The sequence below is a fragment of the Balaenoptera ricei genome, chromosome 6, assembly GCF_028023285.1.
Source record: "Balaenoptera ricei isolate mBalRic1 chromosome 6, mBalRic1.hap2, whole genome shotgun sequence".
In the NCBI taxonomy this organism is placed as follows: Eukaryota; Metazoa; Chordata; class Mammalia; order Artiodactyla; family Balaenopteridae; genus Balaenoptera; species Balaenoptera ricei.
Genome location: NC_082644.1, coordinates 73,553,073 through 73,572,297, shown reverse-complemented (window position 1 = coordinate 73,572,297; position 19,225 = coordinate 73,553,073). Strand labels below are relative to the sequence as shown.

The window sequence follows — 19,225 nt, the reverse complement described above, 5'->3', positions numbered from 1 at the left end:
TACAATGGTGTGTTAGTTTCTGCTTTAATATTCTTTAGAAATTTTTTCTGTAAAACATATGATTCATTCATGATACTATGACATTATGGCACGATACCACTTGTTTTGGTTTATTATTTTATTCTAAACCTCAGAATCCCCCAAAACACAGAAAAATGTCTCAAAAAGTAGAAAAAGCAAATATTCTGGCAGATAACACTGAATCATAAACCTAATCCTTTGGTTTCTCCACAAGTCACCACAGTATGCAAGAGCTGCTTCCAGGAGCAGACAAATAGCCCATCAGGGTGGGTACTATACTGACGTCTCGCACTTGAGTTCCTTAGAAACAACAGCTCTCAATAGCTAGTTCAAAGTCTGTTCATCTTTTGCAAAAAATACTTTTTAGACCAATCAGTGTCACTCTCAAGGCTGCATTATGATTGTTTGTGATGGCAGAGGATCAAGGGATTCAGGCAGCCCTGATGGGTAAATAATTCAAGGGCTATTTGTCCATGGGTATGTCGGGGATGAAACAAATCACACATTGGTGAGGCAAGCTGAAATACTGCCTCACTGTTATATCTGGAAATTACAACAAAAGCCTCCAAAGTCTTTGAAGTCCTATGGTAGGAAGGATTATTAAACACAACCTCTTTCTCTACAGGGGAAAATGTCAAGAGTTTTGTTTTGTTTTTTTCTTTTTAAATCAATCTCAATAAGGGCTTTAGAGATTGATTAAATCCAAAACGCTTGTTGGTACCACACACCGTCTGGCAGGTGTTGTGGGAAGTATGTGATCCCTGTTCTTAAAGTGTAACACTGATGAGGTGAAGAGGTGGGGACACCGATAAGGAGACACTAAGAAGATTTACATGGTGGAACGTGAAGAGAGCCATGGGAAGGGAGAACAAAGAGGAAAGGGAGAGGTTCATTTACTTGGGAAAATCAGGGAATGTTTCAAAAAAGAGCCCTACATTAAAGCACAGATAGATTCAAATAGGCCGGGATGGGGCAGGGGAATGGAAAAGCAGGATAACACAGACGTAGAGAACAGCACAAATAGAGCAGGGAGGCAAGAAAGTAAAGAGGTGTTGAATGAACAGCACGCTGGGGATTAATGGGAGGGAAGAGTAAGAAATATAGCTGGGGGCAAATCACGAAGGCCCTTGCGTGCCAAGCTAGGCAGTTTGCACTTTATCCTGTTGGCAATTGGTAATCATTAAAGGATCCTTAATAAGAGGATATTCCTTCTTTTTACATCTGGTCGGGGGGAGATGGGGGGAGTTGGCCATTCTTCTAATCACTGTCCTCAACCCTGGCCGCATATTGGAATCACCTAGGGAGTTTGTTCATTTCTTAGTGTCTATTTGTTAACAACACCAAGTCTGGCCGCATGTCTGGCCAAGTAAATCAGAGTCTCTTGGGGTAGGGCTGGACACAACTATTTTTAAAGAAACTTTTAGGTGATTTTAATGTCCATTCAGGGTTGATAACAATTGGCCTAATGCACAGGTGTGAGAATTTCTCTATAAATTCCTATTTTTTGTCAGGAATGTTTTTTTTTTTTTTTTTAGAAGGAATCCTTTTTTTTTTTTTTAAACCAGATTTTATATTTTATTCAAATCACATTTATTTTAAATTTATTTATTTATTTATTTATGGCTGTGTTGGGTCTTCGTTTCTGTGCGAGGGCTTTCTCCAGTTGCGGCAAGCAGGGGCCACTCTTCATCGCGATGCGCGGGCCTCTCACTATCGCGGCCTCTCTTGTTGCGGAGCACAGGCTCCAGACGCGCAGGCTCAGTAATTGTGGCTCACGGGCCTAGTTGCTCCGCGGCATGTGGGATCTTCCCAGACCGGGGCTCGAACCCGTGTCCCCTGCATTGGCAGGCAGATTCTCAACCACTGCGCCACCAGGGAAGCCCGTCAGGAATGTTTTATTGATATTAGGTATGACATTATGCTTTCCTTAATTAGGTATGGCCTAATGGATGTGATAGAAATTTCTGATATATATTGTGAAAGTTCTTTGCTCTTAAATAACTTCTTCATTTATCACCAGCCATATGTTCTTCTGTGTTAAGTACTACCTTCTTCCTGTAGGTATTTCATATACATACCTACATATATATGAAATTAAACATATAATCAAATGCTCCAAGAGCCTAGATCTGAATGCATGAATACACTTATATGACTGAATTGATTAAGACAAGCATAAGAGAAATTGAGGAACAGTGGGTGGGATAACTGGTAGAAGTAAAAATCAGGATTGACCAGCCAAGACGCCCAACACATGTTCAACTACCTGCTGGGCTTATATATCAAGATGCCCATCACTTCTGTTAACATAAATAGGTTTCACTCAAATTCTTAAAAATCAAACATTGTTTAACAAGAGACAGAAGTAGGACTGTTGCTGGGGTGACCTACCAAAGAGGTTCTGCTATTTTAAGAACCAGGATTTTTTATGAATAGCATATCCCAAAATGCAAGTCATAAAACCTGGGGACTGTGTGCTAAGAGATTTGAAGATGACAGTGAAAGCAGAAAGTCCTATGACAAGAAATTACTTTTTCCTCCCAATATATTGTGACCACAGCTGACTTCTGCAATTATGGGAAGGAAAACATCCCAAAAATCCTGGGCGCCTTGTCAGGGATCAGACCAGGAGCTGGGTAGCAACTTCCCATTCAGCAACTCTAATTTGAGTAGGGAGGAACCCAGACTGGGTGTTGGCCTTGATAGGAAGGCCAGACAGAGCCTACATCCAGAGAAGTGAGTCACAGCAGAGAGGAGCAGGCAGAGATTACCATTCCAGGTAGGTTAAGTCCCAAGTGCAAGAGCCAGGTAAGAGAACCCAAGAACTCAGATTGATTGACAGGGAGGCCATGGGTTAGGGACCTGCCCAAGAGCTTAGGAGATGAGAGCTCAGAGGTCTCCTAGAAGGGACCAGCATGGAACTTGATTGATGCTGAGGCACCAGCTCCGTGGGACAGGTAAGTAGGGAAGAACAGGCTGGGGCAGGGACCAAAGCATTCCTGACAAAAACTAAGAATTTATAGAGAAAAAGGTCTAAGTCATAGGGAGAGACTGTAAACCAAGTGTGAAACTTAGTCTTATTACTTTATGTCCACACTTCAGTCAGCCACACAAAACTTAGATGGCCCAGGAGGCTAACAGATGATTAAATTATTAAATAAATAAATAAAATAGAGCCAAACAATAAGAAAAGGAAAGCTCTTCCTCTGGGTGGAATAGAGAACAAATGGCAAAACTATAATGAAAAGAAAAATACATTCTCCTGAGCAATCCAGAAGCTGTGTTGGAAAGCTGTCTGAATTGAAGAAATAATGTTTGATAAAATACAAAACTAGTAATAATAAGAGTAACAATAATAATAGGCTACATGTATAAAGTGCTCACTATGTGTTAAATATATTAATGTATTTAGTCTTCATAACAATCTTAGGAGATAGGTGCTTTAATTATCTCCATTTTACAGCCAAGGAAACTGAGACACACAGGGGTTAAATAATTTGTCCAAAGCCACACAGCATGTCAGGGTAGAGCCTGGATTCTAATCCAAGCTGTCCAACTCTAGAGTTCATATTAACCACTAGGCTTACATTGTTTCTCATGCTAAGGAGCTACCTTTGAAGGGGCAGAATGAACCAGGGGCACACACGAAATGCATAAGGACTTTTTAATCATCAATATTGAATTTATTCCTTCAGCAAATTCATTTATCCAACAAATATTTGTTGAGCATCTACTATGTGCCAGGCACTCTTTTATATGCTAAAGATTGCAGGCAGGTGGGATCCCTACACATCTGAGTGAATAAATGCATGGTCTGGCATAAAATATAGTGTTTTGTTGTGGGTTTGGTAGGCCCAAAGCACTGCACCTTTGGAACCCATGTTCTTCCACATGTATGAAATATAATTAGATGTTTGATGAAGAGTTTCTAACACGTTGCAGAGTTTAATTAACACACCAAAGTGTCAAGGTCCAGGAGCTGGTGAAGACAGGGACATTGGGAGAGGCAGCAATACTAGAAGAAAGAAAGGTGAAGAGTTGAGGAAATGAGGCCCTGCCCCAGGGCTGCCACTGACTTGGTCATTGACCCTGACTGGGAGCCTGTCTGGGCCACAGTGCGCACCTCCGTAAAATGAGGAGGTTGCACTGGATGAATTCCAAGGCCCAGCTCTAGGATCTAGGATCCCAGGCAGAGCCAGGGCAGAACCAAGGCCACGCTCAGGCACAGCTCACAAGAGCCAGATTCAACCTGACATCAGTAGTAGCCAGGGCGGGCCAGGGAACGCCACATGGCATTGCAGGAAGAACTCGGCCAATTCCTGGGGTCGACTGTTTCTCCGAGAGGCATCTGAGGAACACCCCAGACTCGTGCTGCTCTCAGCCTCTCCACAACATGGGGGCTGTGTTTCTGCATAAAGGGCATCAAGAGACCAACAAGCAGAGGCGATGCAGGTTTAAGCAGATCCAGAGGGTGGGAATTGCCTGATGAACTCCTGATGTCAGGGTGGGATGCTGAGTCAGAAAGAGAGCTGTAACCCACAGAGAGGGAGGACTGGTCCTCCTCCTCTAGGAAGGCCCCCTGGGATGCTGGCCAGACTTCTGGCTCCAGCTGGGCCTCAAGAAATATCAGGCAGGATTTATCAGTATTAATAACTAGCACATGACTGAGTGAAGAAGTGAAACTCAGCTGACCAAGTAACTGAAAGTGTCCTTAAGAGAGAAGGAAGGGGTTTGGGTGAAGAAAGGGGGTTGACAGGAAGAGACACATGCATATACTTACATTAAGATATTGGCCTACTCTACCACCCGCCCCCCATTGGTTATGCCAAACTTCTAGCTGGCCAGCCTGCCTCAGATACCATCACTTGCTCCTGGGTACAAATACCATCCAAATTCTTCCTGTATTAGGCAATTCCTCAAACACTGACCCCCACTGTTGTAGAAAAAAAAAATACTCTCTCTACAAGTGCTTTGAATTTCCTTTTTTACCTCCTCTTAACCTGACATGTCCACATCTACCTTCCTCTCTGGGGTGGCTTAGTGTTCCAAACTTCTAATTAAGGAGCAGTACCTGGGTTTGGATTTTACCCCCTCCCTCCCTCAGTTCCTCCAATGACTTCCTCAAAGAGCCAGCTTAAAGATGCTAAACCAAGGGGTCCAAAAATTGGAATGAAACCAAAACCCAACCGATGACTAGCCTGAACCGTGACCATTCTGATGTGAGGCCAACTTTACAGTGTCCAAGAATCCTCAGCCGAAGGGCTTCTGCCCCCCCACAGCTGGCACTGGGGAAATGGAACCAACAATGTTGATTTCAGCTGAGGACGACTGTTCAAAGGGGTTCCAATATTCTCTGAACTGCGAATGAATAAAGATTTTTTTAGATGATAAATGAATGAATAAGGAAGATTTTTGTATGATAAAATAGATCTCTTCTTCCCAGGATTTAATTCAAACCTAAAATTTAAAAGCAAGTTCAAAGTTTGATTCTGACACAATCTCACTTGCCTTGACAAGTGAGAGGAAATTAAAATATTCTACCGAAAACATGGAGGTAAATCAAGAAAACAAGAAACTGGAAAGTAGACAAGGCTAGGTTGCTGTGCCCAGTCACCTGCTCTGGTGCCATCCTCTGTCCCTGGGGGTACCCTCCCTATGGTACGCAACCCAAGTCAATGCATCGCCTTGTCAAAACTCATCCATTTTTTGCCCAGTGGAAATCAAGCATATTTCAAAATGGCCATGAGCTAGGGACATTGGAATTGTAATTGGAGAGGCTTAGAGACCTAATACTCTAAATAAACCAAAGGAGTGGACCTCAAATACAACTTTGGGCAGCTGGGAGATATTTTGAGACAATGACTCCCGATTTGAATCTCCTGTAATGCAATTCTAATTGGCAGATTTGTTTCTCTACTTAACTCTCTTCACTGGGCTTTAGCATTGATCTCTCCACTGTAAATTAACTTACTGACCAAGGACATCTAGAAAGTGCTATTTGTGTTCCAAATACTTGTGGGCAAAAGTCACTGAAACCTATCATTTTCTATACCGCCATACAATACACGGAGGTGGATGGAACCAGTTTCAAAGGGTTTTTGCAGCCAGATGAAGTAAATTTGCAGAAAGGCTTGTGACCAGATTTCAGCCTGGGACACTTGTATTGTCTTTAATCTACCAACCTAGGAATGGCTTTTTACCGGAAATTCTTAGTGGTGGCTTCTCAGCAGGCAGCAGCAGGGGCTGCCACACCCCTACCTCGCTGCGCCTCTGGAGTGGACTGTTATGTCCAAGTTCTGGCCTCCGGAAAACGTGATACATAAGGATGGAAGCCTAACCAGCCTGCTCCCCCGGGAATGCTCAGAGGAGAATGAACGAACTTCCCCCAGCCTTGAGCCAGAAAGCTGTGGCTGTTGGAAGTTAGAAAGAAAGCAGAGGAAAGCAACAGTGTCTTCATTTTGCTATAAACCACAATCACCTTTCCCTATAAGCATCGTCCTGTTTTCCTGGCCCAACTCAGCAGAGAGCACTTCCTGTGGGTCTGGGCGGCAGTTGAGTGCAGCGAGCTGTGGCCTGCCCACTGACCCAGGAGCAGGCTGCCAGGGGGCCACCATCCTGACGGAGGCCTGGCAATGGGGGCGCAGGACTGAGGCTCCTGGATTAAGGGGTGATGTTGATTTCCTTTTCTCAGGGCCAGGCTAGGACGAGGCAAGAGGGGTGTCTAGGGCACAAGATTTAAGGAGGTCTTCACTCTCAGGGTCATGCAAGTGGCTCTTTCACCTTAGTCCTAGCCCTGCACAGGGCCACCAGCAGAGGTAGGGGATCTCAAAGGTCAGTGGTTCTCAAAATGTGATCTCCAGACCAGCAGCATCACCGGGGAACTTGTTAGATATGCAAATTCTCAGCCCCATCCCAGACCCACAGACTCTGAAACTCAGAGGTGGGGCCCAGCAACCTGCGTCCTAACATACCCACCAGGTTATTTTGATGCAGCTAAAGCACTGTGTTAGAGAATAATGCTCTCCAAAGCCAGTCATGTGGTCCAGGTCACGCCACTGCTCAAAATGCTTCACACACAACCAGAACAGGGAAAGGGGTAGGGTGGTGAGATGAAAGAGACTTCCCTAAGGCAATCAGCAAGGTAGGAATCCTTCAAACGATACATCAGGAATTGATTTTTCCCAGCTACCCCTAAGTACTCTGTAGGAAAGACTTGGCAATTGTTGGCAATAAATAAAGCTTACTACTGAGTAGTTCCCTCCTGTTTTTTCCCTGATCTAGTTAGCTCAGAGCTGGCCACTGACTGATAGCTTGGGACATGGGCCAGCCATTTGAATATTCTAAGACTGAGAGTCCCTCCTCTGTAAAATGGGGCTAACATCACCTCCCTGCCAATGTCAGAGAAGCTAGTATATGCAAAGCCCCAAACAGAAGCCCAAGGCAGAAAAGCTGTGATGACAGTTCCTACATCCTAAGCAGGGGTTCTGAGCCTCCACCTTCTCCAGGGAGCTTAGACAATCTGGGGGCCTGAGGACAAATGAGATTCCTGGGAAGGAGGCTAGCTGATCTCTTTTACGCTGCAGTGTTTTTTAAAGGAGGCTATTTCTCAGTCCCAGTGGCCTGGGGCATCAAGCTTCTTAATGGGGTGGCACAAGTGAGAGATAAGGGAAAGAAGGGAAAGAAGTGCCTGCTCTTGGGCATTAGAGAACTACTTATTTTTTACTAAATAAATGAAGGGCAAGAAGCTATATCTGAAGACCCCACATTTAAACTTTGTCACTAGAACCCAAACGGTATGAGTGGTAAGACAATGACCAATGCCAGCCAGCTGAGAGACCTCAGGCACATGGCCATGGACTTGGTTTCCTCTTTCGCCAAGTACTGGATTATAAACACAACAATAACATGAGGATGATGTCATGCAACAAAACGCTGTCAAGCACAACATAAATGTGAGGTTTAGCACTGAGGTCCCATCACAGAATTAGGGCACCATTTCTGCAGGACGAGAAGAAAACTAACCTCACCCAACTTTCCCAGCTCACAACGGTGTCTACTGAGGACCAGAGAGGCTGTTGACCTGCAGAGGGCACACAGCTGGTGGGAGACAATCATCAGCTGTGCCCCCTTTCTCCCTTCCATGGGGGGAGGGGGGCGGGCAAAATCGCAGAGCTTCTACCCACAGGCCAGGTAAACAAAGGGCTCCATCTCGTCATTGGCCAGCCATGCAGCACAGCTGAGAGTCGGAAGGATGATGCATGACTCACACTTTTCCTCCTGAGAGTACTTAACTCCAAGATGATAACATTACCCATGCGAAAGAGGCAACCAGCAAAAAAGGAAAGTTCACCTTGGGCCCCTGTGCACTGACCCCCTTACCTTCCTCGTTTAAAATCCACGGCAGGAACTCGAACACCGAGTCAAAGCCGCAGGTGCTCTCTTCGAACGCGCAGGATCCCGCGGGCAGGTCCAGGGCACCGACAAGCTGCAGGGCTGCTGGCACAAAGCGGGTTTCAGTTCAGGCTCGGTCTCGGGAGCGTTTACACCAACTCAGGGCACCCCGGGGAGCCACCTGGTGAAAGTGAGAAGGCGTGCGGGAGGGGACGGGAGAGGGAGGCAGTATTGCCGCCCCCGCCCAGGGCGCTTGCACTGCGCGACCCGTGCGCAGTCGCTGGGCTCGGGGAGGGAGGTTAGCGGCTGTGGAGATGGATCCGTAGGCGCCCTCGGACGGCCCAGCCCAGGACCGCGAGCCCGACTACCAGGGCTGCGGGATTGGGAGAGGGCCACGAGAGCGCCCCTCAGAGGTACCCCCCCCCCCACCCCGGATCCAGGCCTTACCTTGCACTGCCAGCAGGACGCCCCTGAACAGCATGGTCGGGGAGGAAGACTGGACAGGGGTGCGAGCCGCCAGCCCGCTGGGACAGGCTGCTCCGGGTGGAAGGAGCGTGGGAAGCGGGGGCGCCTGGAATCGGGGGAGGGAGAAGTCGGAGGCAAAGCGTGCGCTTGGAGCTGCCCAACTTTGCAAAGCGGCCCCGGGAGCAGAGCGGAAAGCCGAAGGTGCCTGAACTGTGAGCGCCGCGCGGTGCGCTCGCGTCCTAAGTGAAGCCGGCCGGCCGCACAGCTGGTCCTGGGCGAGGACGGGGCTGGGCAGGGAGGAGACAACTGCACACTTTTGAAAAGCCAGCCAGAACTGGCTGGGAGAGGAGAGGTCGGGATGCAGTGCCACGGCTCGGATTTTTAAAGCTTGGGACCAGACCCCTGGCAGATACTGGAGAGGGCAGGCCTCCCGGGAACCCCTCGGCTGAGCTGGGACTGGAGGCGCCCCGCCCCGCCCATCCTAGTGGGAACCAGCTTATTTCCGGGGACAGCCTCCCTCTATGTGGAATGCCAGCCCTGCGGGGCTCGCCCTAATCTTAACCTTTTCTCCCCAGAATGGAAGAGGGTGGAATTCTCTTAGGAAAACCTAGAGGAAATTTTGGGAAGTGTTGGGTGGAATAAGATTTACATCTAGGAGTTTCAGCATTTATGGCCCCTTAACTCTAACCTTGGAATACCGCCCCCCCCACCCCCGCCTTTATTTAGCAGTGGAATGTTTGGCATGTCTGGTGCTCAGCATTCCCTCTGTCCGGTGAAATGGGGGCATTCCTCCTCTCCAAAGAGCCATGATAAATTAGTAGAAGGTTTCTAAATTGGGATGGGGGTAGTGATGTCAGGGAGGGGGTTATGGTGAAGTACCCATTGGCTACAAATTTGCTTTGAGCACTAAGTGGGTCTTTAAAAATAGTCTCCTCCAGTAAAGAAAGTGGTGACAGGGGTAGGGGTTCTTCTTAATGCTCTTTATTATACTGGGCAGGCAATTTTATGCCTAGGTCAATGATTCTCAAATTTTAGGGTACATCAGAAGCCCGCCATCAAGAGTTTCTGATTCAGTAGTTCTGGTCTGTGGTCCAAGATTCTGCACATTCCTAACAACTTTCCAGGTGCTGATGCTGCTAGTCTGGGACCACATTTTGAGGACCACTGGCCTAACAAACTCTTGTTCAACCATCAAAGCCCTGCTCACATGCCTTCACTTGGTTTCCAGACTCCCTGTGTTTTCCTTGTCCTTCATTCTTCTCCTTGCTGTTTCTTTTTCTCTCTCTGACCCCTGGATACTAGGGTGCCTCCAAGTTCTATCCTTTCAGCTCCTGTTTCCCTTTCTCCTCACTTCCTCAGTGATTTCATCCAGTCTCATAGTTTGAAACACCAACTAGAACCTGATATCTCCCAAATATTTTTCTAGTCCAGACGGCCCACTGCCTCCAGACTCTTCTGTCTCACTGCCACCTCAGCATTTTCATTTGGATGCTTGAGAGCTATCTCATACTTAACAGGTCCCAGCATGAACACCTCATATTCCTTCCCAAACCTGTCTCTCCCCTGCATCTTCCTCATCTCAGTTAAAGGAACCTTTCCCTTCCAATTGCTCAGGACAAAATACTTAGAGTTATCCTTGACTCTTTTCTTCGTCTCAGGACATTACCAAATTCTGTCAGTTCAGGATTCAAAACATAGCAGGTACTGACCACGCTCCATGCCCACATGACTGCCCTGATCCCAGTGGCCACTGCTGTTTGCCGGGGATGCTGCAGTAGTTTCCGAAAGGTGGTCTCCTTGCTGCTTCTGCCTTGCGCACCTCCATTCCATTCTTAACACGGTTGTCAGGGCATCCTTTTGACACAGAAATCGGACTATGTCACGCCTTGGTTCCAGACTCCTAACAACTCCATCAATCATTTAGCAGAATCCAGACTCTTCACAATGGCCTACCAGGTCCTACAAAACCTATCCCCACCCACTTATATCTCTGACCTAATCTGCCCTGCTTACTTCCCTCCAGCTACATGGACCTCCTGGCTGGTCCTCAGACACAGTCTAGCTGTCCTCTCAGAACGTCGCACTGGCTGTTCTCTCTATTTGAAATGCTCTTGCCAGGAGAGCCACATGACTCATGCTGGTACTACCTCTAGGTCTTGACTCAGATGTCATCTTCATGATGAGAAAACTTGAAAGCCTTCTCTCTAATAAGAAGAAAGCTCCTGGATCCTTTTAAAATAAGTTTAGACAAGGTTTCAGGAGTTTTCTGTAGGCAGTGGCTCAAATGATCTAAAATTTGTTTAGTGTGTGTGTTTATATGCTTTGCCTCAGGGAGTAGCTAATAATAATAAAAACATTTATCATGTTTACTATTAGAAACCTTTTAGATAGATAATCTCATTTAACTTTCTCAAAGACTCTATGGGGTATGCATCATTATTATCCCCATTTAATAGATGGGGAAACTGAGGTGCAGAGTTCAGTGACAGCTCAGTGACAGCACGTGGTAGAGACAAGATTCAAACTCAGATCGGCTTTATTCCAAAAGCCTATTTTCTCAACTGGTACAGTAGCCTATCTCCTTTGTCTTTCTTTTTTGATTTCTTGCTCACAGATGGTGCTAAATATCTGATGAATTTCATCAAATTACTTAATTAAAATTTTAAAGATGGATATGAATCCAGTTGAAACTTCAAAACACTATTTTCAACCAAACAAATTTTCAGCAACTATCAAACCGGTTCTCCTTTTCCCAGGTACCTATGGAGTATTTCAAAGCTTTAGGGTTGCCTTAGATTCATTTACATGTTCCAGGTGTTAGGAAAATGAAAAACTTCAAGGCCCTAAAGAGATCTCCAAAAATTTAAAAATACGATTTAATACTTAAAGATGACATCATTTATTGCCACCTATGGGAAACTGAATCATTACACCTAAGTGCAGAATTAGTTGGAGTAAAATTTCTATTTCACATATAATTGCATGATCCCAAGAACAGATGACCCTTCCACATTGGCACAGACTGGGGACTCTGGAGAGCAGACTCTGACTTGGAGTTTAGTGCACAGAATGTTCACTAGGGGGCGCCCTTGGGATCAACTCCTGTGGAAGGGAGTGGGAAGAAGCAGGACTGGGCCCAGGGAGAAGTGACAATGCAATCAGGTCCCTTGAAGCCCCTTCTGACCCCACAGGAAACTCTGGAGTTTAAATGGCCCACTTGACTTGCCCCATGTTAGGTTAAAATGGCCTGGCTCTTTATACAGCTGCCTCCATCTGTCACTGGATGTGGCCCACACTGGGACAGTGAGCTCCAATGAGGCGGCTCTCTACACGGAGGCCAACCCAAAGGGGCCAACAGCTGAAGGCTGTTTGATGACAACACTCCCAGCAGCTGGGACAAGTCCTTTCCTGAAGACATTTTGCAGGGAAGGGAAAGGATATTGTATATGGAGAGGGCCAAGGAAAGAATCTGGAAAATCTAGAAATGATGTGTGTCAACCCACTTCCTTTCATCACTAATCACAAAGCCACATGGCCGTTCTCTGCCACATCATTTGGGAAAACAGCATAAGACCCCAAGGTAAGAACTACCTGGGCCTCTCTCCGTAAGATGTAGCTTAATTGAATAATCAAATAATGCACGTAAAGTTCTGATTTTAGAAAGCACTCAATAAACATTAGGTAGTGTAGTGGGTTGAATGGTAGCCCCCCAAAAAGATATGTTTGTATCCCAGAACTTGTGGATGTGACCTTATTTGGAAAGAGGGCTATGCAGATGTAATTAAATTAGGGATCTTGAGATGAGATCATCCTGGATTATGGGGTGGGTCCTAAATTAATGGCAAGTGTCCTTATAAGAGAGAGAAGAGAAGTAACAGGCAATGTAAAGAGGGAGGCTGAGACTGGAGTGATGCAGCCCCAAGGCAAAGAATGAAGCTGGAAGAGGCAAAGAACAGATTCTCTCCTAGAGCCCCGGAGGAGTGTAGCCCTGCAGACACCTGGATTTCAGACGTCTGGCCTCCACTGTGAGAGAATAACGTCCTGTTGTTTTAAAGCACCCAGTCTGTGGTAGTGTGTTCTAGCAGCCGTAGGAAACTAATACAGAGTGTTATACATCAAGCGAGCACACGCCTGGCACTCTACGTGTGTTATCTCATTTAATCCATGCAACATTCCTATCAGGTGAAGACCACTGTTATCTTCACTTACAGACAAGGAAACGGGACCAGAAGGGTCATTTAACTTGTCCAAGGTCACATGTCCAGCCAGTGTGAAGCTGGAATTTGATGGCACACGCTGCAGTGCCCCTAAAATCTTCCTCTTTACAAAGGCCTGTCTCTCCTCACAAGGGCCGCCTACACCACAGGCAGGCAAAGCAACCCGCTGTCTCTGTGGGCAGGAGGCTGGCCTGTCACAGAGCCTGGCACATCCTCCTGCTCTTCGCTGCTTTGTCTCTGTCTCTGGGTCTCTGTAGGTCTCTGTCTGGGCTTGCCTCTACCTCTCGTGCCCACTCTACCCTCAGTGTTTTGCTACCTTACTTTCACATTGTCTCTCTCTCCGCACATACACACAAACATGTACACCATCAGGTTGAAAATGAGCTGGTAAAATAATTCCAGGCTCTGTGGCTTGTCCTGCCAGTGACCTTCGTTGCATTCCAGCAGGAGGTGTCTGGGGGCTCTGCCCCGAGGCTGGCTGGCATTGTCCCTTGCTTCCTGACCAGCACCAGCTGCCTCTCACCCCTGAGGAGCAGTCACATGCCTGCTGTGGGTCAGAATCATCCCCTGTGAGGGAACAAGGCCCAAGGTTAACCAGTTATTACAGATCTCCTTTTATTACAAAATATATACCCCACTGTTTAAATTGCTACACTCAAATGACCTGAACTGGGAAAGTAGATATTTCTTTCAGAGTGAGCATTTAAAAGGAAATAGATATTGAATAGATACTTTCTCTCCATCATTAATCTCTTCTTCATCAGCTTACTCTGAATCCTAGCTTGGTGTCAGACATCCTTCATTATGATTTGAATGCAACCTTTTGATTTTTTTTTTTTTGGTCAAAGTTCCCTAGGCTGACTCATCACAGTGATGATACCACCTTTTGTCGAGTGTTTATGATGTGCCAGGTGGTTTCATGCTCAATTTATGGAGGAAGAAACTACAGCCAAAGCATTGAAGCCACTCGCCCAAGGGTAGGGGGGCTGGATGTAAACCCAGATCTAGCTACCAGCAAAGCCCTCTTGATCTCTCTAATCTTCCAACACAGGGGAGGTGTGAGCAGACACTTTGAAATGTCCTGTTCCTGGATCCCTCACCTCCTTCCTCCACCCTACGCTGGGCTGAGGCCAGAGAGGCAAATTTCTCTCTGTCCCAGTGAAGTGTCGATACCCGGAGTCCTGCTGGAAAAGCCCTTTGTAATTAGAGGCCCTACCTCTCCATCCCACGTCCATCCCACCCTAATACCTGTGCGCCCACTTCCCTTTCTCAGACTGTGTCCTCTTATCCCTCTCACGTGTTCACACGTGCTCCTTTTTGTTGAGAATCAGAATGCCTTCGTCCCCTTCCCTAGTTGGTAAAGTCCTTATTATGGGTTGAATCATCTCCCCACACCCACATTGATCTGTTCAAGTCCTAGCCCCCAGCACCTCAGAATGTGACCTTATTTGGGAATAGGGTCATTGCAGATGTAATTAGTTAAGAAGAGGCCACATTGGAGTAGTGTGGGCCCTAATCCAATATGATTGATGTCCTTATAAAAGGGGAAATTTGGACACAGACACACACAAGGAGAACGCCATGTGAATGAAGACAACGGCAGAGATCAGGGCGATGCTTCTACAAGCCAAGGTAAGGGAAACATTGCCAGCAACCAACAAACTAAAGCTAGGTGACAGGCCTGGAACTGATTCTCTCTCACAGCCCTTAGAAGGAACCAACCCTGCTGACACTTTGATCTTGGATTTCTGGGCCCCAGAACTGAAATTTCTGTTGTTTAAGCCACCCAGTTTGTGGTACTTTGTATGCAACCCTAGGAAACTCATGCACTCCTATTCATTTCTCAAGACCCAGTTCAAATGTCCCCTTCTCCATGCCTGTTCTTCACTGTCCCCCCCCAACCAAGATGCAGCGTGTGTTGCACTGTATCGCAATGACTTTATTTATGTCTCTGTTCTGCAATGGAGGCTGAGATTTCAAGGGCAGAGAACACATCTGCTTTATCTTTGTGTCTGCTCCTGTGCCATGTCTGTGCACAGCTGATTGTAGGCGCTCAATAAATGTTTGTTGAAGGAAAGGTTAAGGACCGGCATAGCTCACTGGTCCACACAGCCCGGAGGCCTGCCTAAGCTTCATCCCTGTGGTTGGAAGAAAAATAACTAAATGTAAACTGTAGGTCATCCTGGGGGATGTTTATAGAAACGAATGAGCTACACAGATGTGCAGTGTGAACAGGGCGTCAGAGCAGGCCTTCTGGTGTCAGAGCAACACAGCTGGGACTGGGGAGCGGGGAGCGGGGAAGGCTCTCAGAGGCCTACTTTCATGAGAGGCAGACGAAGCTCCAGAGGGAGGGCTCGGCCCCTGGAAGGAGGCACCAAGCCTTGGGTGTTGCAGGGAAATAGAGACGATGCAACAGCCTGCATCCTGCCTCCTGGGTTGTCCCAGCGCCCCCTGTGGACTCTTGTCTGGGTCCAGGAGGAAGGCTAGGCTGTTGGGAAAGCCAGGAAACTCTCTTCTCTACAAAACACTGGGCCACAAAGAGCTCTAGACCCCTGTGGCCATATTAAGAAAAGAGCAGGAGAGCAGTGTCCCAATGCACTTCGCCCCAGACCCCCAGCCCTTTGGCATTTCAGGGTTCAGGGCAGCGAGAATGGGTACAGGTTAGTTTGTGAGGGTGTATGTGCTCCCTTGGGACATTCCCCCTAGTCCTGGGAGTTGAGGCTCTATGTCACCTGTTGGGGCTAAGAGGGAGCTGAAGGACATTGGAATTTGATTTATTACAGTTAATGGTGGCTCCAGAGACTAGTGAGGCCCATGGGCAAGTTGGGCTAAACCCAGGTGATATGCTTTCTCCTCAAGTTTTGTCTGAGTGCTGTGGCATGGGGAAAAAAGAGGAAGAAAAAAGCATTCTGTAGCCAAAAATATTTCCGAAAAGAGCAGTGAAATCCCAGCTTAGCCTCTGACGTTATTCATGTGTTAGATTGGGGATCTACATATTATGTGATTTGGTCTAAACTGAATAGGGGGGACTTCCCTGGTGTTCCAGTGTAAGACTCTGGGCTCCCAATGCAGGGGGCCCGGGTTCAACCCCTGGTTAGGCAACTAGATCCCACATGCCACAACTAAAAAAGATCCCACATGTGGCAACGAAGATCCCATGTGCCGCAATTAAGACCCAGTGCAGCCAAATAAATAAATATTTTTAAAAACAAACAAACAAACAAACTGAAGAGGGACAAGATAACATTCACAACCAGTAAGTCCTGGGCACTGAGACACAGAATGGACACCAACTGGGAAGGTGACAGACAGCGAATATCAGCTCTAAACAGGCATATGAGGTGTGTGCATGCATGCACGAGTGCGTGCTGTGCAAAGACACATTATCCACGGGAAGCCAAGTCACACTATTACTACTACTCTGGAAGACTGAAATGCAAAGGGCTGAAACACTGGGGATTTAAAGGCCCAAGAAATTGGTGATAATGAAGAAATTCTACCACCAGGTATCGCAAGATGCCTCAATGAGCTAATCCAGGGCATCGTGATTCCGGATGCACAATAGAACCATCTGGGGAGTTGCTTCTTTTAATACAAAGTTTGGGCTCCACCCGACCAATTAAATCATAATTTCTGAGATAGGACCAAAGCATTGCTATTTCCTTAAAGCTCTCCAAGGTGATTCTATTGAGCCAGGGTTAAGAAGGCACTGACTTAATCTTTTCATCATCAGCAAAATTAAATACTTTTAGTGTTAACAAGGGGGAAAAAGCTGTTCTAAAAGAATAAGAGAGTGTTGTATCAGAACAGGGAACATAATTTTGTCATTGAGACTGTGGACTCTGGAGCCAAACCACTAAGGTTCAACTTGTCTTCTGTCACTATCTGTGAACCTACCGTACATCGTTTGGTCTCTCTGTGCCTCAGTTTCCTCTTCTGTAAGATGAAAATAATAATAGTACCTATCTCACTGGGTGGTTGTGAATACGAGATGAGTTTATATTGTTAGAATACTTAAAAGAGTACCTGGCACTCTGTAAGCACCATATGAATATTTACTATTAATTTTCTACCCACCTAAGTTTTTCACAGGTCTAGGCTTGTAGTTGAAACTGAAGATGTAGTCTAGTCATCAAAATAGCCTTTCACATAGTGTCCTGCCTTTGGAGGTCGAGTACAGGGGGTACAGAAACTAGAAATGTAAATTGAACTATTGGTAAACTATAGCTTTGATGTTCTATCAGAAGAGAAGAAAAATCTAAAGTATTGAGTGAATTCCATTATAATTACCAACAACTAGAACATTAAAAATAGTAATGAAGAAAATAGTTTTAGTCTAGGGAGGCAAGAATATACAATGGAGAAAAGACAGTCTCTTCAACAAGTGGATCTGGGAAAACCGGATAGCTAAATGTGAAAGAATGAGATTAGAACATTTCCTCATACCATATACAAAAATAAACTCAAAATGGATTAAGTTCCTAAATGTTAAGACATGAAACCATAAAACTCATAGAAGACAACACAGGCAGAACACTCTTTGACATAAATCATAGCAATTTTTTTATGGATCTGTCTCCTATGGTAAAAGAAATAAGATCAGAAATAAACAAATATGCAAGGGGGAGGAGATATGGGGATATATGTATAGCTGATTCACTTTGTTATAAAGCAGAAACTAACACACCATTGTAAAGCAATTATATTCCAATAAAGACGTTAAAAAAAATAAACTAAAATAAACAAATAGGACTAATTAAACTTAAAAGCTTTTGCACAGCAAGGGAAACCATCGACAAGATGACAAGACAACCTACAGAATGGGAGAAAATATTTGCAAATAATATGATCAACATGGGGTTAATATCCAAAAAATATAAACAGCTCATACAACTCAATATTAAAAAAACAAACAACCCAGTCAAAATATGGGCAAAAGGGAGAACGAGATGTGACTATGGAGGCAGAGATAGGAGTGATGTGGCCATAAGCCAAGGAATGCCCTCAGCCACCAGAAACTGGAAGAGGCAAAGAATGGATTCTTTCCTAGTCCCTCAGAAGGGAGTTTTGGTCCTGTGTTACCAGTTTTGGACTTCTGGCCTCTAGAACTGTGGAAGAATAAATTTCTGTTGTTTTAAGCAAAAAAACTCAAAATGGGCAAAAGACCTGAAGAGACATTTTTCCAAAGAAGATATACAGATGGCTAACAGGCACATGAAAAGATGCTTAACATTGCTAATTATTAGAGAAATGCAAATAAAAACACGAATGAGATATCACACCTGTCAGAATGGCTATCATCAAAAAGTATAAAAATAACAAATTGTTGGAGAAGATGTGGAGAAAAGGGAATCTTGTATACTGTTGGTAGGAATGTAAATTCGTGCAGCCACTATGGAAAACAGTATGGAGGTGCCTCAAAAAACTAAAAATAGAACTACCATATGATCCAGCAATGTCACCCCTGGGTACATATCTGGAAAAAATTAAAACACTAATTTGAAAAGATACATGTACCCTAATGTTCATAGCAGGACAACTTACAAGAGCCAAGATAAGGAAGCAACCCAAATGCCCATCAACAGAAGAATAGATAAAGAAAATGTGGTGAGATATATATATGTTTATATTTATATAAATGGAATATTACTCATCCATTAAAAAAATGAAATTCTGCCATTTGCAGCAACATGCATGGAGATAGAGAATATTATGCTTAGTGAAATAAGTCAGACAAAGACAAATACTGTATGATATCACTTAGATGGAGAATCTAAAAAATGATACAAATGAATGTATATGCAAAACAGAAACAGACTCACAGATATAGAAAACCAGCTGGTGGTTACCAAAGGGGAGAGGGAAGGGGGAGGGGCAAATTAGGGGTATGGAATTAAGAGATACAAACTACTATGTATAAAATAGATAAGAAAGAAGGATATATTATATAGCACAGGGAATTATAGCCATTATGTTGTAATAACCTTTAATGGAGTATAATCTGTAAAAATACTGAATCACTATGCTGTACCTGAAACTAATATAATATTTAAAATCAACTATATACTTAAATTTAAAAAAAAAGAAGATAGTTTTAGGATTAAAATAGAAATCTTTATTTGACAATACTT

At 45.1% G+C, this 19,225-nt stretch overlaps 1 protein-coding gene across 4 annotated transcripts in view; it reads right to left on the bottom strand.

Annotated features, from left to right (window-relative positions):
• Nucleotides 1–10,598, bottom strand: part of MAMDC2 (MAM domain containing 2) — a 168,583-nt gene extending 157,985 nt beyond the window's left edge. For 2 of the 4 annotated variants that reach the window (XM_059924873.1, XM_059924876.1), the window contains exons 1-2: nucleotides 8,860–8,976; nucleotides 8,401–8,514 (exon numbers count right to left, since the gene is read on the bottom strand). In XM_059924873.1, the coding sequence (XP_059780856.1) occupies nucleotides 8,401–8,514; nucleotides 8,860–8,893 (148 nt within the window). In that variant the 5' untranslated portion in view covers nucleotides 8,894–8,976. Of the gene's footprint in view, nucleotides 1–8,400; nucleotides 8,518–8,859; nucleotides 9,356–10,586 lie in introns of those variants that run through there. The other 2 variants (XM_059924875.1, XM_059924874.1) reach the window with 2 other exon arrangements.
• Nucleotides 10,599–19,225: the final 8,627 nt, after the last annotated feature.